General features: G+C 38.1%; 1 protein-coding gene across 9 annotated transcripts in view; it reads left to right on the forward strand.

The window, feature by feature from the left end:
• The window catches only part of ITGBL1 (integrin subunit beta like 1), a 242,080-nt gene that overhangs the window by 102,789 nt on the left and 115,394 nt on the right, over positions 1 to 23,897 (forward strand). For all 9 annotated transcript variants that reach the window (XR_004346683.1, XR_004346684.1, XM_032611345.1 and 6 more), the window contains exons 4-6: positions 3,399 to 3,521; positions 7,639 to 7,779; positions 10,352 to 10,492. Coding sequence is in view for 7 of the 9 variants with exons in the window: in XM_032611345.1 (XP_032467236.1) it covers positions 3,399 to 3,521; positions 7,639 to 7,779; positions 10,352 to 10,492 (405 nt within the window). In the remaining 2 variants the exon portion in view is untranslated. The remainder of the gene's footprint in view (positions 1 to 3,398; positions 3,522 to 7,638; positions 7,780 to 10,351; positions 10,493 to 23,897) is intronic.

Consider the following 23,897-nt stretch of genomic DNA (forward strand, 5'->3'; position numbering starts at 1 on the left):
TGGAATGGGCAGAAGATTGAAGGGCAGGGGGAGATGGAGATGGAGCTGGGGACTAAAGGAGTTCCAGAAGTTGACTCCGTAGGGGCGCAGAATGGCAAGGCACAGTCTGCAGAGCAAAGCAAGGCTCCAGCACCATTGCATCAGGAGTATATGCTGGTGTTCAAGACAGGGAGTCATCCTAGAAAGAGGCAGCTATATTAGGCAGAATGAAAAGTCAGAGCTAAAATAATCTAGCATAAAACAGAAGACCAATCCTAGAGACTGAGTTAACTGGCAACCAAGAAAGAGATGCAGGATGACACAGCATGAGCACGCGAGTCTGGCACTTCTGCCTGGGCTTCCATATGCCGTATCTTGGAGCCTCAGTTGTGAATTCTACTTGATGAGTAAGACAGGAAGTCTCTGAACTGTTGTAAACTTCCTGCATCACCCAGGAACAGTTCAGATGTGTGGATTGGAGTGAGCCAGCCTGTGGGGGACGTCAGTGAGAAGTTGTAGAATTCAGAGGCAGAGGCTGTTCCTTCCCATCTTTCCTGAAAACAATGACTGCATACGTAGCCCTAACTATGTTACACCTCTCTCCCTACCCATGAAGGGCTCCTGGTCTTCCAACAGATAAATTCTAAAATTCTTGACCAATATTCTTGATCCTATACTGTCTGCCTTTAGCCTACCCTTTTTTCCAAACTAAAGCCAGACTCTTCTCTGTTAAATCCTCCATCCTTATTCCTTAGCCCAGGCTCTTTCTTCAACATCACAAGTTTTTTCTCCATCTCCACTTGTTGAAATTCTATCTATACATCAAGTGCCAACTCAAGAACTTACTCCCCTACTGTGCCTTTCCTCCTTCACAGAGCCAGACTGAGGTTTATACTATCTTTATAGCATTTGTCACAAATCTGTTGCAAATGCCTTTGCGTCATCTGGTTTCATATAGATATATGTATATGTAAAAATTATCAATCACCTTGCTCTTTCTTCTTGGTCTATGATTTACTTAGTTTTAATTTTATCCATCTTATTATCTTCTATAGCACTTATGACTTCACCAATAATATAATAAAGCAATGAGAAAATTTAATGAATGGATATGTGGATGGTTGAAAGACAGCATAAATAAATGTGAAAATGAAAAAGACGGGTGATAATTAGAGAACAAAATGAGATGACGCAATACCATGAATTGTAGCGTTAGATTGGAAATGACCTTTTATAAATTAAAATAGTTTATAAAACGAAGTTTATAAACTAGTTTATAAACTTCGTTTATAAAAAGAAGTTTAATAGAAGTAAAATTCACACAAATATTCTCAAGGAAGAAAAATAACAAGCTCAGATTCTGCAGAATCACCATTTATATGTGACTGTGAGAGAAAGAGCACTTACAGAGAATAGCAAATCACAAGTGACCTGTGTAACAGAATCATGCAGAGAGTATGGAACCAGGAAGTGGTGGGATCCATAAATATAAAATGTGTCTGGAGAAAATATTTGGGAATATGGCTGATATACTCGATGTCTTAATGGGAGACGACAAAGAACCCAACATTTTCTGAAAGTCTACAGTGTGCTAGACACAGTAGCATTTTTAGATAGGTGACTGGGTGATATATTTATCACTTGATCCACACAGCAGCTCTATGAAGAAGACGTTATTTGCAGATAAGGAATTTGAGAGTTAGAGATAAAAGTAATGACCTCAGATATGTATAGCTAGTGGAGATTAAGATCTGGATATGCCTGCAAATCTACCTCAGTCCTAAATCTGTGCTCTTTCTGGTACACCACATACAGAATTGCCAGTATCCAGTAGCTCATTTCAAATATCCATAGTATCATCTTCGGTTCCTTCCCATCCTTTACCTCTCAGACCCAGTCACCGAGTCATCTTTTCTTTCTCCTGAAAATATCACCACGTGTGTTTGCTTTTTTCTAAACTCACAGCCATGACCTGGGTCAGCCTCTATCTTCTTTCCTGCAGACTAATGAACTAACATTCCCTCATATCCACTTGGCCTCATTTCAGTTCATTCTCCATATGACAACCAGAGTAACAGGGTGGGAATGAATACCTGATCACATGACTCCCTTGTTGAAAATATTTCAATGGCTTCTCATTTTTCTGCTTGATTCAAGTTGGAAATCTTTAATGTGACCTCTTAGACTTCCGTAAACTGCATCTTTAGTTGCCTTTTTCCTTTCATGACATTTTCCACTTTATTTTCTGCTATACGCCAGCTGTCTTTTTCTTTTTTCCCTTATTCCCTCTTTTACCTCAGAGCCTTTGCTGTTGTTTCTTGCTGGAAGTGGGCTTTTTCACCTTCTCAATTCTCTTAGCTATTATTTTTACTTGGCTTTCAGTTCTCAGTTTAAGAGCCATTCCCCAGGGACTCTATCTTTGACTACCAGGTCTCAGTTAAATCCCCTTATTATGTGTTTCTGCAGCAGTTTGCACTTCTCCCCTGATTTTAGCACATTGTTTTTTACTCATATAAAACTTTAAGAGGAGGATTATGGCTGAATCAATCTCCTGTTGCATTTCCAGAGTCTAGGATGATACTGGTGAATGGCAAAGTCTCAATTACTCTATGGTGACTGCTGTGATGATCGATTAAAAATTTAAAAATAGGCATTAAAAAGGAAGCTCCTCAAATGGACATTCTGCTTCTCAGTATCCTTTGAATGCTGTTTTATTGTCAGTGAAATCACTCTTGGGGTTGTAGTCAAATTCTCAAACTTGGCTGGGTATGTTGTGTGTGGTAGACTAGATGACTCCAGTGCCTCTGTATCACCCTGAGCTGCCCTGAGGTTTTGGTGAGGTCCCAGGACTCTATGCATAAGAAAACCCACTCTGGTCCCATAGTCATAATGACATGGCTATCAGTTTAACACTGTGGGTATGAAATTATTAGGGACACCTAAGGTTTTCATTTATGCATTTGATAATGAATTCTACAAATATTCATTATATAAATAATATGTTCAAATATTGTGCAAAGCATTGAATAAATAACTGGTGAGGAAGATAAGCAAGGTTACTTCTCTCACAAAGCTTAGAATTTTCTGCTTTAGTTCACCTAAGACCCAGGTGTAATTAGAAGATATTCATTCACGCATTGATTGGATGGACATGTATAAAGTAGCTCTGCTCTTGGGGAGGTCAGATTCATGAAACTATTAGAGGTCAATCATAATAGCTGTGTGTTATAAAACATAACTGCTGGGCTACAATAATCTCAAGAAAGAATGTCATTATCTCATCATACCCACAGTAAAACCTAACTGGAATATTAAATTGATTTGAATTGGCTTTATCTATGAAAGAGATAGGTTAAAATTCATTAATTATAATTTATATGCACTTAACAAATACTTTTTGCTCTGTTTTAATGGTTTAGGTACATGTCACTGTGGCAGGTGTAAGTGTGATAATTCAGATGGAAATGGACTCGTTTATGGTAAATTTTGTGAGTGTGATGATAGAGAATGCATAGATGATGAAACAGAAGAAATATGTGGAGGTATGTATATTAACTTTGCAGAAGTTAATAAAAGTACTTGATTCTTTCACCTATTTCATTGCACTTTTATTTCTATGAATTTCTGTGCTAAGTTTACTCATTTAACTTGAACCTATGTTTATTTGGAATACACTTCATATAGGGAAAGTTAGACTAAGGCATTCAGAGCAAACTAGTCCATCTTAAAATTTTTTTATAGATTTTATTCTTTAACCATTATTTATTGAAGTATAGTTAATTTACAATGTTGTGTTAGTTTCAGGTGTACAGCAAAGTGATTCAGATATATATATACACACATATATATATGTATGTTCTTTTTCAGATTCTTTTCCATTATAGTTATTGCAAGATATTAAATATAGTTCCCTGTGCTATACAGTAGGTCCTTGTTGTTTATCTGTTTATACAGTGGTGTGTATCTGTTAATCCCAAACTCCTAATTTATCCCATCCCCTGTGGTAAAACATGTTTGTTTTCTATATCTGTGTATCTTTTTCTGTTTTGCAAATAAATTCATCTGTATAATTTTTTTAGATTCCACATATAAATGATATCATATGATATTTAGAGCAGACTAGTACTTTTTAAATGCAAAATCAGATTGTTCCCCAAGGAGAGCCAGATCAATATGGCGACAGGCCAACTGCATGGTTCTGTAGTGGTCCTAGCTGGACTCTGTCTTCTCTGCTCACCTTAACTGCTTTTATTCTGCTTCTTTTATCCCAGTCTCTCCATTGCATGTTTTAATTGCATTGTGTTTCCCGTTCTGAACCATAAAACTTTGAACAGTCTCATGTCCTATTGGGGGCATTGAAGGCCAATAGGATTATTAGCCTAGAATCTATCCCTCCCCACCACACACTCAGATAACTTATTTCATGATTGTTTCTACAGACCACCATTACCTCAGTCCATTTTTCTGTTGTACCAATTATTGCGTGCTTGCTAATGTCAAGCACTGCAATAAGTACTTCACATTCATTGGGTAACTTACCAGCATTTGGAATGACTTACCAGGGTTGAATGGAATTTAGACTCCTGTCTGTCTGATGCCAGAGACTGTGCTGTTGACCCCTCACCATAGAGAACTGCCCTGGAGTTTGGAGCTCCGTGAGAAAAGCCTTTCTCACCACCCGCAGTGCCCTTCTCTTCTGCTTACCTATATGCAAGCTTGTGCCCAGAGAGAGAGAGTTTCAGTCGTGCTGGCACAGGAGAGGAAAGTAAACAGCAGTGAGAATCCCTTCAGTTTAGGTAAATTCTTCTCTGCTGTTATTAAACATTTTAACCTGGTTACCTCTGGCCTCATCTCTCTATCTGGCAGTAATTGCTTCTTTATTGAAATCTGAAAAGACTCGGTGCATGGAATCCTATCGTGCATACCAGATGGGTGACCAGAGGAGTATTTTCCCTTCAAGGATCAGGAGCAAATGGGGCGAGGGGGAGCCAGAGGGCCATACAGTGTCACTAAGCTGTCCTTTTGTTTACAAAAACAAATTGTGGCTTCAATTCCTGTGGTCATCCAGATGCTCTTATTTTAGGTCAGCTTGGTTTTTTCTCTCTGGTTTCCTTGCTGTACAACCAACCAAGATAAAACCAACAAACACGAACCTTCATTTTTCAAGCCAGTGACCTAAGCTGGATGCTGTTCAGACAATTCTGCTAAAGGGCTCATTCCAAAATAATTAGAAAAATTAGATAAGTCTACCCACAAATATTATGTGTTTGTCCTGATATCTTATTTCCAATTATTACAGATCAAAAAAGAGGAAGGGAACATGTGTGGAGTCAGTGTTTTCTGATGCACACCACCAAAGCAAAGTCTATTTGCTTGTGTAAATATAAACATTGAACTGGAAACAACAGGAAATGTTTAACTCTCAAGCTTTCCACTCATTATTTCCGTTGGTTCGAGGCTAAAGCAATTTCATGGTGCAAAGTCTCTGACCACAGATACTTAGCACTCCAGTAAACAGCCTCTGGGGATGACCTTGACTGGGATTCTAGATTTTTCCATGTGTCATTCACATAAAACCAGTCTGTTGAGAGGTGATCCTACAGCCCAATAATGGAGCAATTCAAAACCAGATTTTCTTACACCGTTAGTTTGCACAAAGCAGAGAATGATGCTCCTTGTCTGGAGTGTGTATTGTCCTGAGGCTTATATTTTATCTCAATTATTCAGATATGTCTTATTACAGTATTTTCATTTGAGCTATGAATATATCTGCTTAATTTTCCACATATATCTGCATACAGTATAGCCTTACATGATTTATCCTAGTAATCCTATTCGCCTCTACCTCAATGATTTTTTAGTAAAACCCCAATTCAATGCTGAATTTTATAAACATAAAAAGAATTTGGGTTTGAAGAATGAAGATTTATGATCATTTGTTAATCTCATGGTAAGCCTTACATAGGTAGCATCTTAAATAAATTTCCTACAATGACAGAGGAATAAATTTCTGAAGATTTCTGAGATTATAGCAGAAATTCTACTTTTTGAAGTTTAAAAAAAAAAACCTGACTCCTAGGACAAGTTGTCTTGCTTTCTTCCAGTGTAATCCTCAAGTTCCTAAGGCTTGTGATGTAATACTGGAATGTGATTTATTTTTGTGTGTGTATACATATAGAGATATTTTGAAGTTTATAAAAAAACGTATAGCTTTAATATTTTATTATTGATGAAATCATTTGATAGCCTTTATGTTTGCTTAAATGAACAAATTAAAATTTGCTGAAGAAATGATCATTGTCTATTAGCTTAAAAAGAGGTTTTCTGTGGATACCCCGATTAAAGCTCATTTAGACAGAAAACATGGCATGGTATGCTTGGGTCCCTGTCTCTTTCTCTCTATCTCGCTATAGCACTTTCTCTTTTCATCTCTCACTCTCTCTGTCTCTCTCATGTATGCCTGCTGGCAGGAAGTTTCATCTGAGAGACAAGAATGTCATGAGACCAGAATATTCTACTGTATTTCTCCCTTCATATGTGAGTGTCTCAGGCCCTACTGACACTCTTGCCATTGGCCAGATATGCCATAGGGTTTAGAAAGAAAAATAGCCTCACAATTAGTTTCCCATGGCCCTCTGGGATGATGACTGTTGGAGAAGAGAGAGGCAAGAACAAAGACTTTAGCCATAGACTCTGATAAAACATAAATTCCTATAAACCAGAAAGAATAGACTAAAAACCAAAATGGCCCTGGTTTTCATCAGTTTTGCTAGAACAAGGACATACATTCATGGTTGGGTGGCATAACTACAAAAAGGGAGGATATAAAAAGTGATTTGGGATAAAAGGTATTGTCATCTTTTGGGAATTTGTAGGATTGCTGGACATGGGTGCAGGAAGCAATGAGGTGACCATTCATTACGGATTGTTTGGACATAAGTACAAACAAGCAGAGTAACAGTTTACAGCATGGAGGGAGCTGAAATTGTGTGGAGGCATCTGGACACAAAATGATGGGCTGTCCTTACCTAGCATTTGTACCCTCTTGACAGATAGGAGGGGAATTTGATTGTAAGGCCAAGGGTCCGTGGTATTTTCTTTGTAATTAGTAGTTTAAATGACTACTAAACACTGATTTAGCTGAAAACCTCTTTTCCATGTGGTAAGACACAACAGCTTGCAGGACACAGTTGAATGAAAAGATGAAATATTTTCTCTGGTTTAAGAAATGGCCATTAATAATGTGCATCCAAGGAAATATGCACCATTGCTTTCTCAATGGTTGATTTCAAATATCAAGAAATGCTCTTAGAGTGAATGCTTATATATGTTTGAGTTTGATGTACACATCTGAGATTGGAACGTAATAGACTTGCACAGTCTTTCATGCCATTTCTTTAAAATTCTGTCATTTTAATCAGCCACTTGGCTAGGACAAGTTAGAGGACGCCTTGACTTGCTTTATGTGTGTAATTATGTAGGTATAGGCACACCTGTGATGTTTTGGGGGCAAACTATATAATATGATTATTTTAAGCAAGGGCTGTGGAGCAGGTGGATTATTTCCAAAGGCAAAAATGATCACCAAGAGGTAGAAAGTTAATTCTGCTTTTAAAAGTTGCTTTTTTCCTCACCGTATAAAATTCATTTTGGGTAAAGGCCACGGAAAGTGTTACTGTGGAAACTGTTACTGCCAGGCTGGTTGGCATGGAGATAAATGCGAATTCCAGTGTGACATCACCCCCTGGGAGAGCAAGCGAAGATGCACATCTCCAGATGGCAGAGTCTGCAGTAACAGAGGTGTGTCTTTCATACTCGTTACTATGTAATTGGGAAAAAAACAAACCTCTTTAATTATTAACCCAGTGTTTCTCTATATTTCCTTCCATGTGGAAGTCATCTTTTATAGTGTTTGATGTAAATCAACATTTCCTGTACCAACAAGCTTCTCTTTCTTATTTTCTATTGGGCAGAAAGCAGAAAGATAAGAAAGTTGCTGTCATACTTTCAGCTTCACTGAACAGATAGTTAACACAGGGACTGTAATTTCTTTGGCAGCCTTCCAGAAATGGCATAGTACAGGGAAAAGGCAATTCTTGTAGATATTTCTGTTGAATGTCTCTTGACTAACAGAACCATCTACAGCATGAGCATCTAATTATCCGGAGAGCATTCCAAAAAAAACTCTCATCTTAATTATGAGTAAATTGAAGGCTTGTGTTGCGATACAGAATTGATATGGAGTCATTTAACTTTTATATGCAATAATAAAAATGTGATATTGAACAAAATATAGCCATGTGGAATTGAGAGTGACTTTAAGCAGGAATTTAAAAAATATATTAGTATTGCTAACATAATTTAACACGAGTTAACTAAGCGTTTGATATCAAATCAAATAGTTTTAAACACTTTTAGGAAAATCCTTGCAAATACTTGTTCTTTTTCCCTTTGTCAGCTGTACTGGTAGATAAAGAGCCATGTTGGACTCTTCTGACTACTTGAAGATATCAGTGAGTGGTCAATTTCCTTCTATACAGTAGTAAAAATCTAGAAAGCTGGAAACTTATTTTTTTTTTCATTTCTCTAAATGAATGATACACTTTAATAGGTAATGCTTACATGAAATCCTGGGCACACAACCAACTTTATCTTTTTTACAGGCTGTCACAGAAGAGTGAAATGCGCCAGGTTTCTGTACATAGAGAGAAAGGAAAGCAAAAGACCTGACCTTGGGACCAAAATTATAAAGAAAAGTCCTCTCTTTAATTTTTACAGAGTAGATCTGATTATATATCCTGCTAATTCACCTGTATTTTCCTTTAATATATAAGCTCTGCATGGGCCATGACTGCATGAATTCCCCATTGATGAACATTTAGGTCACTAGTGGTTTTTCAATAACATGAATACCACCATATTTAATATCCCTGTACGTGTACTTTTCCTTTCCTTTAGATATGTTAATTGAAGTGTGCTGTTATGTTATATGTAACACACACTTAAAAAGTATATGTTGTGAAATTGCCACCCAGAAAGTTGGACATTTTGGACATTTCACCAACTCTTGATCCTAACAATCTTTTTTATTTCTGTCAATCGTATGTCTGAAATAATTTCTAACTCACTATTGTTTAAAAGTCCCTTACCCCTTCATCATGGTAGCTTGAGTGGTAAACATTTTTATGTTTATCTATCATCATAACTTCTCTCCACAGAATTTGCAATTGGTGTTCTTTGCCTTTGTCTGTTTTGCTGTAGGCATATTTGTCTTTAGATATGAACTCATAAGAATCGTTTATATGTTTGTGAAAGTAGCTTTGTCTTTTACATACATATGACCACTTGTTTTAGCTGTTTTTATCTTTTAGTTTGTTTCTGGTGTCTTGCCCCCAACCCAGATCATAGATTTTTATGTCGTTAAAGCTTTTTCTTTTTTCCTTTAAATAATTTGCTTTGAGACTTTTGAATAAAAATGAATTTATTTCATATTTTATGGTTCTATTTTATATAATTAAATCTTTAATCTAGCTAGAATTTACTTTGATCTAAGAGGTAAGAAAGGGATTTAACCTTTTTTTTTTTCCACAGTGATTAACTGGTTACCCTAAAGATGATTACTAAAATTCACACAAAGTTAATATGATTTACAACTAAGCATTTCTCCTATACAAATCTCCCAACGACGAAAGTTATATCTCTCCACCTACACCAATGTCCTCTATAACCTGAGCTCATCTGATCCAGCCAACCTGACTTCTTAGTCTACCTAATATGCACCTTCTGCTCCAATGAGTCAGGTCTACTTAGGATCCCCACATCCATTCCCACCCTCCTTTGCTTATTCTTGCTTTCTTGACTTTCCTTGAGTTGTTCTACCTTCAGTCCTCCTAGAACATTTCCCGTTCTCTATGCTTATCCAAGCCATCTACCTTAATTACTTCAGCCCACACTGATTTCCCCTTCCCCAAACTCTTACAGTATTTATGTCCTAGTTTACAAAACATTAGTACTTTAGGTGCTTGTTTGTTTTTCATTAGCGTTTTTTTGGTCAAATAAATTGTAAGCTTCTTGAGAGCAAGGATTACATCTTACGTTAATTGTGTTGGTATTATCTTTGAATCAAACCAGCACGGTGCTCATTTCACATCCTGCGATCGCACATAAGTATAGACATAGATAATAACTTTTGTTTATTAAAGAATCTCTACTGTTAACTTTAGATGGTGTTTTCCTCTATAGAATATTTTTCCTGAATACGTGTATTTTCCAAATATAAAGTAACAACAGAAAAAAAAAGAGCGATGTGTAAGATGCTTTCTCTCATGATTTTTCTTCACTAGACCCATTTAAAATTATTTTTACCCTCTAGGGATTTGTGTGTGTGGTGAATGTTCTTGCCATGATGTTGACCCAACTGGAGACTGGGGGGATATTCATGGGGACACCTGTGAGTGTGATGAAAGGGACTGCAAGGCTGTCTATGACAGATATTCTGACGACTTCTGTTCTGGTAAGTGCTCGCCTAACTCCTGTTTTTATATAAGAAAATAGTCATTTCCGCATTTTCAAGATTTATTCTTGAAATACATCTTCTTTTATGGCTTCTCACAGAAACCATAAAAGAATGGAACGCGCCTTCTAAAGAATTCGGTATCCATAGGACTCCTAATAGCAACGTGAAAAACTGTTAGAGGAATCACACATTGGGCAAAGATTTGAGATGAAAATGCACCCACTCTCTGAAAATTAGCCTAATTCCTCACCAAGAAGAACTATTACCTCCAAGTACTGAATACTCAACTGTGAGAATACAAAGCTAGCAGACCTGACCGTGAACAGGAGAGGTACCATTATGGCAGCCATATCAATATAGTACAAGACTTAGGACAGTATAGTTCTCATGGGTAGTTTAATGCATTGCTTCTTTGGTATGATTTATATACTAAAATTGTTCTGCAGTGCAGCCTACAATTGAATATCAATTAGTGGTTTCAAAAATTCTATTCCGGGCTTCCCTGGTGGCGCAGTGGTTGAGAGTCTGCCTGCCGATGCAGGGGACACGGGTTCGTGCCCCGGTCCAGGAAGATCCCACATGCCGCGGAGCGGCTAGGCCCGTGAGCCATGGCCACTGAGCCTGCGCCTCTGGAGCCTGTGCTCCACAACGGGAGAGGCCACAACAGTGAGAGGCCTGCGTACCACAAAAAAAAAACCAAAAAACAATTCTATTCCATGAATTTTTATGGAACAGATACTATTTTCCAGGCTCTCGATACTATTTGCCAGTGGCCTCTGGGCCACTGGTACCAGCAGTGAAGGAGACAAACATCCTTGACATATGGAGTTTGTAACCTAATGCAAAGGAAAAAAAAAAACAAACATCCTGCCAGAATTTCTAATAGTGCAAAGGGGAAAAAAAAAACAGGCAGTCAGATTTATCTGAAAAAGTGTCATTTAGCAAAAATAGAGTTACTCATTTTCAGTCTGGTTATATTGGACCATCGAGAAGACAGAGACATGGGCATATACACGTCTTTATGCTTGACTGCTTGGTTGGTACAGGGATATAGAGAGGAAGCGCCGCTTGTCTCCAGAAAGTTTGCCAGCAAAGGGAGATAAAAGAGCTGCCCTATTTAATTATGATTATGCAACTGCAAAGACTTCTTTGTCCTGGCTGAGGAGAGCCTGCTGCTAAAGCTTCCCACTGCAGAAGAACTTCCCTCTTCTGATGATCCCTTGTGCTTGGGAGAATTTCCTAAAACATTTTCTAAACATTTTGTCCTTTGGCAGGACACACCCAAAGAAATTGAAGTATACCATGTAGCTCATGGGGGCACATTCTCAAAAAGACACTTCACAAGGCAGCAGCTTTCATTTGTGGTTCCATCCCAGGGCTCTGTGCAGTTGTTGGTGGCACTGTCTTTACTGTCCCACCCCAGGAATGGGGTCAGTCCAATGCCAAAGGCAAGGACCAAAGACTATGCCCTTTCCAGGTTTTTCTGTTATTCATTCTGGGTAAGTGTTCTTTATTATCCTCATTATCAACACCATGGGATTAAAACAGCTAACAACTTTTCAGTGACTTCTGTATGCCAGACAATCTGTACAGCACTTCCCAGATTTGCATTTATTCTTCATAAAAGACTATGACGTAGGGAACATATTTATTCTCATTTTACAATTGGGGAAACTGAGGTTCAGGGAATTCCATAACCTGCTGAAGCCTCCACCACTAACAGCTAAAATCAAAATGTTAACAAGGTCTCTGAATCTGAAGAAATCTAAAGGTTCTTTCTTTAGTGAATGAATCTTTGTTTAAACTTAAGCTTCAATTTAATATAACATTGATTGAGTGCTAATTATGCTATAGGCACTGTGTGAGATATTAGGGGATTAAAATATAAAAAAGCCTAGGCTCTGACCTTAAGAAATTTATTGTTTAGCAAAGAAAACTGCCACATAAACATGCATTTCAATATACTATCGTGTGGGAGATTGGCATATTCATGCATATGTTTACTTATACTGGGGATGTAGCAATGAACACAACAGATAAAAGTCCTCTCCTTGGGGAGTTTACATCCTGGTGGGGCTGGAGAGACAAAAAAACAAACAAAATGTATAGTAGGTCAGTGCTATATATTTTCATGGCCATTGTGCTATAGACTAAAATGAGCAGAGAAAGGGGTTGAGAATCTCGGGGCATGGGCTTGTTTGACATTTTAATTAGGAGGGTGAGGCTCTTCACAGAGGTGGTGATGTATGACATGCATCGCATGATGCTTTTGGATCACTGTGCACGTACAGTTCTGCCCTAAAGGGTAGGCTTATGGGTCAAGAGGGATGCGATGGGCATCCCAGGCAGAGGGGAAAGAGGCATAAGATCTGTGCAGGGGCCTAGAATCAATTTGGTTATTACCAGAATGTACAAGTAATGAAGGGTAAAGCTAGCAAGAAATAAGGACTGAAGGACTTTTTACCTTGCTGCTGAACTAGACTCTGTTCTAAAGGCGATGCTAGGGATGGTTTTAGGCAGTGGAGTGCTGTAGTCACCAGGTTTCTAGTCTGGTTGTCTGGGTAAATGTTGGTGCCATTTACTGAAATGGAGAATATAGAAGAACATTGTCAAATTCGTTTCTAGACATATCAGGCATAGAGGACCAATGGCAAACCAAAGCCGATCATTTTTTTCAGCCTGTTGAATACGTGACTCTGAAGGATCAGGGCTGAACATGAGAATTTACAGAGTCATAAACACTGAGTTGTCAGTAGAAAACTATACCGGGGCTCAGGGAACACCATTTAAGGTTGTCATTTTTAAGGTTGTGTGATAAAACATGAATTCACATAAATTAAAATAGGAAAATAAAGAGATAATCGGACTACATATAAAAATCTTAACTTTGTGATTTTCTGATAGGATGCTTTTTTTTTTAAACATAGGGAACATCTTTCTTGTTAAACCCATGATCCTGAATTTGGAATGGGGTTGGAAAATTCAAATTACACTACTGAATTATCACTACATCATAGTGATAATTCAGGGTCATGTGAGCTAGTCCATCTCACCGTGAGGAGTGGGGCCGTGGGGTGAAGATGGGCATTGACACTTAGGCTGACACTTGGATCCTTTCATAAGCTCACAATTCCTGATGCACGTTATTTAGGCTTAGAGTTACTACATAGGTGGGGCAGGTGGAAGCCATTGAGGAGGTCTCCTTGGAATCTGAAATTTTCCACTTCATCTAATCCATCCCTCCTTCCTGCTCCCTATTTTCTTCTTTCTCACATTTTCCATTCTTCCCTATGCTAGAACATTATAGAGAAAGTTAAGTGATCAGGCAGTTATGGTTGTGTGGTTGGTAGAGTTTCTCATGGGAAGAGTTTAGGAGAGAATTTGTACGTGGTCTCTATGCCCTGGGTGTAGACAGGTAGGGGTGGGAAGAGGTGATGGGGTGATAGGCTGTGATCTGAGCAATAAAACATCAGGCTGTGATTATGATTTATTTATTTATTTGTTGAAGTGAATTAAATGTGGACAGTTCTCCACAGCCTGTCTCCCAGACTTAAAATGAGAAATTTAGGAAAGAAGAAACACATTGACAGAGATCCTGCTCTATTAGATGCCCATCAAATTTGTTCACACACCTCATTCCATTTTATGTTCGCCCTAACTCAGAGAAGGAGACGTGATTATCCACATTTTTTTTTCTTAGCCACGTTTTAACAGACTAGGAAATGTTCAAAGAAATTAAGCAACTTGACAAAGTTCACACTGCCCTTAAGCGTCATCTGAAAACACGTTACCTGAGCCTAAGTACTCATGTAATTTAATCTCCGAGTGATGCAAATAAAATTCTTCAATTTTACTTTATTTTGGTAAGGAAGAGCTGTCCTCTGGATGCTCAAAATTCTTATAAAACTAAGCTTCTCTGAACATCATTCTGATCTGGGGCAGCCATCAACCTCTGGAGTACTTCTTCATTCCCACTATATCTGTAGAATTCCATGTATGACGCTTAGTGAATTATTAGCCTTCGCAGTTTTCCTAATTGCCTGTCGAAGTTGCACCACAGGAAGGGAGCCATGCAGTTGATTACTGAATGTGTTAATACCTTAGTCATATAAGACGGAAGTACGCCAAGTACATGGCTATTGTCTAGTGATTTATGCCGGGCTGGAGTGTGATAAGGCTCAGATGAAACGCAGCTTTATTTTTAGCTCCCATTCTTGCCCTCCTGAGAGTGTTGAGCTTAATTAAGTCCAAGGGAAATCTCCCATTGGATTATCGTTATCTTGTTTAATTGACCTTCTTATTTTATTCATTCATTCCCACTGTATGCGTTCACCTATTCAGAAACGCACTTAAATGTAAATATTTTGTGCCTAAGGCATCATGGGTATAGGGGGTGGGATACAAATTTTGAAACATATTCCCTGCTTCCAAATCAGTTGTATTCATTTTTCGTTTCACTCCTAAATGTTGTTCACTGACACATGAATTCATCCACACACAAACGTGACTCATATACCCACAAAAATACACACACACGCATGGCTCAAAGATGATACTGTTGACAACTTTTGAGTGTGACTAAAATGGCAGGGGCATGACCAGCCATCCTGAAGTGTACCAACTGCTCTATTACTTCGATTCTATGAGCTGCTCCCCTGAATTGACTTTCTGATTAGGAAGTAACTTCTTTATTCCTGATGGCTGTTTATCACTCTGGTCTATTTCCCTAAATCCCTTAATAGGAAAAATATGCTGCAGTGTGACTTTCCACTTTTTCAGCTTGTTCCTGCCTATCAACATGATGAAAATACAAAGTTAGTCCTGGCTTCGAGTTCCTTTGGTTTGGAAAGTGGAATCATTTGATAGAACCATATTACGTGGGGAAATTTGTCTTTATGGATTACCAAAGCATTAAGGAAAGAAACTGAAGGAAATGATTACGTATATCCAGTTTGCATTGTCTTGAAAGGGAAAATAATATATCAAATGGATTTTAAAAAAAAATCAAGTACTAGTTAGATCTAACTTATCCCCCCCCCCACAACTTTTTTCTCTTGATGGTCTTCATATTACTTTGTAGGAAGCTACTTGTAAATATCAGATTCCAGTTCATGAGCATGTTTTGATCATTTTTAAGGCAAGAAATATCCTCTATGGAAGAAGAGTGTTCTGGAATGGATAGAACTACATTTGTCCTGCATTGATATTTCTGAGGCTAGATGGCTTAACGCAAAAGAGCTCAATGATTACAAAGAAAAAAATAAGTTTTGGTGTCAGCACGCTCTCCTATAATGTCCTGAGAGCCTTTAAAGCTCAGCATGGCCGTGATGCCACTTGACGTATGTCTCTTGCTGCCAAATTCCTGCCCTTGTGATGCAGTTCAGGCTGTGATCCCATTTACATACCAAAACTAAACACCATGTTCTTTCATTGTCATGGATGTGTGTGTGTGTGTGTGTGTGTGTGTGTGTGTGTGTGTTCAAACAATGCTCATAGGCCTTTTGAAAGCAGTTCTCTAATGTATGTTCTGCATATTTGCTATCAGGGATAAACAATAACATTCTGTACCTTTCATCTCTATTTTGTCGATCCTCTGCCTACAGAGTTTAAAGGAATCCTTGTTAGAATCAAGGAAATTAACTCCTGCAGGCCAAATATATGTGTATATATACACACCGAGATTTGACAAACTAGCACTGAAGCATGACATTTCAGATCAGTGTGGTAAAATTCACTTCTTCTAGTTCTCTCATTTTCAAGATAAACTGAGATAAAGGCCAGAAAGATTAACTAGTGACACATGTATTTATTTATTTAATTTTTAACATCTTTATTGGTGTATAATTGCTTTACCATGACATGTTCGTTTCTGCTTTATAACAAAGTGAATCAGCTATACATATACATATGTTCCCATATCTCTTCCCTCTTGCATCTCCCTCCCACCCTCCCTATCCCACCCCTCTAGGTGGTCACAAAGCACCGAGCTGATCTCCCTGCTCTATGCGGCTGCTTCCCACTAGCTACCTATTTTACATTTGGTAGTGTATATGTGTCCATGCCACTCTCTCACTTCGTCCCAGCTTACCCTTCCCCCTCCCCGTGTCCTCAAGTCCATTCTCTACATCTGTGTCTTTATTCCTGTCCTGCCCCTAGGTTCTTCATAACCTTTTTTTTTTTTAGATTCCATATATATGTGTTAACATACGGTATTTTTTTTTCTCTTTCTGACTTACTTCACCTCTGTATGACAGACTCTCGGTCCATCCACCTTAGTGGCACATTTAGATGGAAGACACAGGCCTCCTAATTTCTTCACTTACGCTTTTTTTCCCCTACTTGTTTAGGAAAGACCTTGATGTAGTATGTTATGGCAGTCTAAAGGATTTTCATGCTAAATAGATTTTATCATTTCTAAACTCTATTTTATAAATCAAAACCAAGCATTTTCATCTTCATTTTATCGCTATAAAATGATTCCTTCTCTCTCTCTCTTTGGCATAACTTTTATGCTGGAATTGAGAAACTTGTCACCTCAGAAAAGCAATTGCAGTTTCAATTTGTGATTTCCTGCCTTTTCTGAAAGGCTAAATACCTGCTTCAGAATCTGGTATCAATACATTGCATTTCTAACTGATTTTCCTAACTCCACTGATAAAATACCATGAAGGATTTTATAGAAAAAGTACAGTTTCATTTAAAGTGGGATCCATAACATATTTTTGACAACGTGTGACTTTGAGTTATTAAAAGATGTAGAACATATTTAATTTTTGTTACTGTGAAAGTAAAGTTATGTTTATGTTTTAACTTGTCAAATTAATCTCTGATCAACATTTAGATTAGGCAGTACCACTGTCGATACTATTTTTCATCATGCTAGACTAGTTATTTAAACCTTTTCTCTGTTACTTTTACATTTGCTTCTTCTGTGATCTTCATTGGGGCCTTTGATTTAGGTATTCCTACTTTCCCAAAACAATGACACCTTCAAAAAAACTCTATATGCCACTATTTCATCATTTAACCTGGTTGCCATATATTCACTGACCCTCAGGAATTTCATTACGGATGGTTTACTTTAAGTCATCCATATTGCCATAACCCTTCTTTCCTCAGCTTGAACTTGTTCAGTGGATGTTGGTTTCTAATGGCAAAGTGTAGAAGACACATCAGTGGATGATTTGAGGAGCAGTGGCCGTCCTGAACTAGGCGATGTTCTCCCACTTTGATACTTTCCTATTTAAAGGCCAAACCTTTTATCCCAAGCCAAACACAGCAAATACACGATCTCATCAGTTCTTTCCAGTGTGTACACAATTGACTGCAGCTTTTTTTTTTTTTTTTCGGTACGCGGGCCTCTCACTGTTGTGGCCTCTCCCGCTGCGGAGCGCAGGCTCAGCGGCCACAGATCACGGGCCCAGCCGCTCCGCGGCATGTGGGATCCTCCCGGACCGGGGCACGAACCCGTGTTCCCTGCATCGGCAGGCGGACTCTCAACCACTGCGCCACCAGGGAAGCCCCTGCAGCTGTTTTTGAGAGCATCTTTTGATCAAATGAAGCAGGGGCTGGGGTACAAGCCTGAGGCAGAAGCACGGAAGCTTAGGGATCATCACACACATGGTAAAAGTGAGGACACACTTTATATCGTCTTCCCAACTTTATTTGGAGTTGGTGATGCCTGGAGGTGACGCGGACACTTATAGGAGTAATCCTTGAGAATGTTTGTGACGCTGCATTAAATGCACAGGGAGTAGAGGTGAAGACCTTACAGGCCACATTTACCGCTGGAGTTTGTAGTAGTGCACAGAAATAGCAAAGGGATAGAAAAGTGAAGCTGCATAACATTAGCGGGGAAAAGCACAGAGATTAAAGACTGAGTGAGGAAGATAGAATAAAAAGAAAACAGTGAATGTGAGGGCAGAAAGGGGAAAGACTTGTAGAGATATCTTCTAGCTAGTGCATCTGTACATTTTGCAAAATTTGTTGAAGCACCCACAATTAATCTGACTTCTTTAGATATTAATTGGACCAGATTTTAATTCTAAAAATCTCTGTTGATAGCTTTTGACCATGTTCACGGATTTGTTTTATGCCACCACAGTTTTTTTTTTTTTTTTAACAATGGTGTGATAGTTTCTGCTTTATAACAAAGTGAATCAGTTATACATATACATATGTTCCGATATCTCTTCCCTCTTGTGTCTCCCTGCCTCCCACCCTCCCTATCCCACTCCTCCAGGCGGTCACAAAGCACCGAGCTGATCTCCCTGTGCTACGCCGCTGCTTCCCACTAGCTATCTACCTTACGTTTGGTAGTGTATATATGTCTATGCCTCTCTCTCGCTTTGTCACAGCTTACCCTTCCCCCTCCCCATATCCTCAAGTTCATTCTCTAGTAGGTCTAGTAGGACACAGTCTTTATTCCTGTCTTACCCCTAGGTTCTTCATGACAGTTTTTTTTTTAAGTTTCATATATATGTGTTAGCGTACGGTATTTGTCTCTCCCTTTCTGACTTACTTCACTCTGTATGACAGACTCTAGGTCTATCCACCTAGCTCGATTTTGTTTCTTTTTATGGCTGAGTAATATTCCATTGTATATATGTGCCACATCTTCTTTATCCATTCATACGATGATGGACACTTAGGTTGTTTCCATCTCCGGGCTATTGTAAATAGAGCTGCAATGAACATTTTGGTACATGACTCTTTTTGAATTATGGTTTTCTCAGGGTATATGCCCAGTAGTGGGATTGCTGGGTCAGATGGTAGTTCTATTTGTAGCTTTTTAAGGAAACTCCATACTGTTCTCCACAGTGGCTGTATCAATTTACATTCCCACCAACAGTGAAAGAAGGTTCCCTTTCCTCCACACCCTCTCCAGCATTTATTGTTTCTAGATTTTTTGATGATGGCCATTCTGACTGGTGTGAGATGATATATCATTGTAGTTTTGATTTGCATTTCTCTAATGATTAATGATGTTGAGCATTCTTTCATGTGTTTATTGGCAGTCTGTATATCTTCTTTGGAGAAATGTCTATTTAGGTCTTCTGCCCGTTTTTGGATTGCGTTGTTTGTTTTCTTTGTTATTGAGCTGCATGAGCTGCTTGTAACTTTTGGAGATAAATCCTTTGTCAGTTGCTTCATTTGCAAATATTTTCTCCTATTCTGAGGGCTGTCTTTCCGTCTGGTTTATGGTTTCCTTTGCTGTGCAAAAGCTTTGAAGTTTCATTAGGTCAAATTTATTTTTGTTTTTATTTCCATTTCTCTAGGAGGTGGGTCAAAAAGGATCTTGCTGTGATTTATGTCATAGAGTGTCCTGCCTATGTTTTCCTCTAAGAGTTTGATAGTTTCTGGCCTTACATTTAGGTCTTTAATCCATTTTGAGCTTATTTTTGTGTATGGTGTTAGGGAGTGATCTAATCTCATACTTCTACATGTACCTGCCCAGTTTTCCCAGCACCACTTATTGAAGAGGCTGTCCTTTCTCCACTGTACATTCCTGCCTCCTTTATCAAAGATAAGGTGACCATATGTGCGTGGGTTTATCTCTGGGCTTTCTATCCTGTTCCATTCATCTATCTTTCAGTTTTTGTGCCAGTACCATACTGTCTTGATTACTGTAGCTTTGTAGTATGGTCTGAAGGCAGGGAGCCTGATTCCTCCAGCTCCGTTTTCCATTCTCAAGATTGCTTTGGCTATTCGGGGTCTTTTGTGTTTCCATACGAATTGTGAAATTTTTTGTTCTAGTTCTGTGAAAAATGCCAGTGGTAGTTTGATAGGGATTGCATTGAATCTGTAGATTGCTTTGGGTAGTAGAGTCATTTTCACAATGTTGATTCTTCCAATCCAAGAACATGGTATTTCTCTCCATCTATTTGTATCATCTTTAATTTCTTTCATCAGTGTCTTATAATTTTCTGCATACAGGTCTTTTGTCTCCTTAGGTAGGTTTATTCCTAGATATTTTATTCTTTTTGTTGCAGTGGTAAATGGGAGTGTTTTCTTGATATCACTTTCAGATTTTTTATCCTTAGTGTATAGGAATACCAGAGATTTCTGTGCATTAATTTTGTATCCTGCTACTTCACCAAATTCATTGATTAGCTCTAGTAGTTTTCTGGTAGCATCTTTAGGATTCTCTATGTATAGTATCATGTCATCTGCAAACAGTGACAGCTTTACTTCTTTTCTGATTTGGATTCCTTTTATTTCCTTTTCTTCTCTGATTGCTGTGGCTAAAACTTCCAAAACTATGTTGAATAAGAGTGGTGAGAGTGGGCAACCTTGTCTTGTTCCTGATCTTAGTGGAAATGCTTTCAGTTTTTCACCATTGAGGATGATGTTGGCTGTGGGTTTGTCATATATGGCCTTTATTATGTTGAGGAAAGTTCCCTCTATGCCTACTTTCTGCAGGGTTTTTATCATAAATGGGTGTTGAATTTTGTTGAAAGCTTTTTCTGCATCTATTGAGATGATCATATGGTTTTTCTCCTTCAATTTGTTAGTATGGTGTATCACGTTGATTGATTTGCGTATATTGAAGAATCCTTGCATTCCTGGAATAAACCCCACATGATCATGGTGTATGATCCGTTTAATGTGCTGTCGGATTCTGTTTGCTAGTATTTTGTTGAGGATTTTTGTATCTATGTTCATCAGTGATATTGGCCTGTAGTTTTCTTTCTTTGTGACATCCTTGTCCGGTTTTGGTATCAGGGTGATGGTGGCCTCGTAGAATGAGTTTGAGAGTGTTCCTCCCTCTGCTATATTTTGGAAGAGTTTGAGAAGGATAGGTGTTAGCTCTTCTGTAAATGTTTGACAGAATTGGCCTGTGAAGCCATCTGGTCCTGGGCTTTTGTTTGTTGGAAGATTTTTAATCACAGTTTCAATTTCAGTGCTTGTGATTGGTCTGTTCATATTTTCTATTTCTTCCTGATTCAGTCTTGGCAGGTTGTGCATTTCTAAGACTTTTTCCATTTCTTCCAGGTTAGTCATTTTATTGGCATAGAGTTGCTTGTAGTAATCTCTCATGATCTTTTGTATTTCTGAAGTATCAGTTGTTACTTCTCCTTTTTCATTTCTAATTCTATTGATTTGAGTCTTCTTCCTTTTTTTCGTGATGAGTCTGGCTAATGGTTTATCAATTTTGTTTGTCTTCTCAAAGAACCAGCTTTTAGTTTTATTGATCTTTGCTATCGTTTCTTTCATTTCTTTTTCATTTATTTCTGATCTGATCTTTATGATTTCTTTCCTTCTGCTAACTTTGGGTTTTTTTTTGTTCTTTTTTCTCTAATTGCTTTAGGTGCAAGTTTAGGTTGTTTATTCGAGATGATTCCTGTTTCTTAAGGTAGGATTGTATTGCTATAAATTTCCCTCTTAGAACTGCTTTTGCTGCATCCCATAGATTTTTGGGTAGTCGTGTCTCCATTGTCGTTTGTTTCTAGGTATTTTTTAATTTCCTCTTTGATTTCTTCAGTGATCACTTCCTTATTAAGTAGTGTATTGTTTAGCCTCCATGTGTTTGTATTTTTTACAGATCTTTTTCTGTAATTGTTATCTAGTCTCATAGTATTGTGGTCGGAAAAGATACTTGGTACAATTTCAATTTTCTTAAATTTACCAAGGCTTGATTTGTGATCCATGATATGATCTATCCTGGAGAATGTTCCATGAGCACTTGAGAAAAATGTGTTTTCTGTTGTTTTTGGATGGAATGTCCTACAAATATCAATTAAGTCCACGTGTTTAATGTATCATTTAAAGCTTGTGTTTCCGTATTTATTTTCATTTTGGATGATCTCTCCATTGGTGAAAATGGGGTGTTAAAATCCCCTACTATGAATGTGTTACTGTCGATATCCGTTTTTATGGCTGTTAGTATTTGCCTTATGTATTGAGGTGCTCCTATGTTGGGTGCATAAATATTTACAATTGTTCTATCTTCTTCTTGGATCGATCCCTTGATCATTATGTAGTGTCCTTCTTTGTCTCTTCTAATAGCCTTTATTATAAAGTCTATTTTGTCTGATATAAGAATTGCTACTCCAGCTTTCTTTTGGTTTCCATTTGCATGAAATATCTTTTTCCATCCCCTTAATTTCCGTCTGTATGTGTCTCTAGGTCTGAAGTGGGTCTCTTGTAGACAGCAAATATATGCGTCCTGTTTTTGTATCCATTCAGCCAATCTGTGTCTTTTGGTGGGAGCATTTAGTCCATTTACATTTAAGGTAGTTATCGATATGTATGTTCCTATTCCCATTTTCTTAATTGTTTTGGGTTTGTTATTGTAGGTCTTTTCCTTCTCTTGTGTTTCTTGCCTAGAGAAGTTCCTTTAGCAGTTGTTGTAGAGCTGGTTTGGTGGTGCTGAAGTCTCTCAGCTTTTGCTTGTCTATAAAGGTTTTAATTTCTCCATCAAATCTGAATGAGATCCTTGCTGGGTAGAGTAATCTTGGTTGCAGGTTTTTCTCCTTCATCAGTTTAAATATGTCCTGCTACTCCCTTCTGGCTTGCAGAGTTTCTGCTGAAAGATCAGCTGTTAACCTTATGGGGATTCCCTTGTGTGTTATTCGTTGTTTTTCCCTTGTTGCTTTTAATATGTTTTCTTTGTATTTAATTTTTGACAGTTTGATTAATATGTGTCTTGGCGTATTTCTCCTTGGATTTATCCTGTATGGGACTCTCTGTGCTTCCTGGACTTGATTAACTGCTTCCTTTCCATATTAGGGAAGTTTTCAACTATAATCTCTTCAAATATTTTCTCAGTCCCTTTCTTTTTCTCTTCTTCTTCTGGAACCCCTATAATTCGAATGTTGGTGCATTTAATGCTGTCCCAGAGGTCTCTGAGACTGTCCTCAGTTCTTTTCATTCTTTTTTCTTTATTCTGCTCTGCAGTAGGTATTTCCACTATTTTATCTTCCAGGTCACTTATCCGTTCTTCTGCCTCAGTTATTCTGCTATTGATCCCATCTAGAGTATTTTTCATTTCATTTATTGTGTTGTTCATCATTGTTTCATCTTTAGTTCTTCTAGGCCCTTTTTAAATGTTTCTTGCATTTTGTCCATTCTATTTCCAAGATTTTGGATCATCTTTACTATCATTATTCTGAATTCTTTTTCAGGTAGACTGCCTATTTCCTCTTCATTTGTTAGGTCTGGTGGATTTTTATCTTGCTCCTTCATCTGCTGTGTGTTTTTCTGTCTTCTCATTTTGCTTATCTTACTGTGTTTGGTGTCTCCTTTTTGCAGGCTGCAGGTTTGTAGTTCCCATTGTTTTTGGTGTCTGTCCCCAGTGGCTAAGGTTGGTTCAGTGGGTTGTGTAGGCTTCCTGGTGGAGGGGAGTAGTGCCTGTGTTTTGGTGGATGAGGCTGGATCTTGTCTTTCTGGTGGGCAGGTC

This window comes from Phocoena sinus, chromosome 18 (assembly GCF_008692025.1).
Source record: "Phocoena sinus isolate mPhoSin1 chromosome 18, mPhoSin1.pri, whole genome shotgun sequence".
Taxonomy (NCBI): Eukaryota; Metazoa; Chordata; class Mammalia; order Artiodactyla; family Phocoenidae; genus Phocoena; species Phocoena sinus.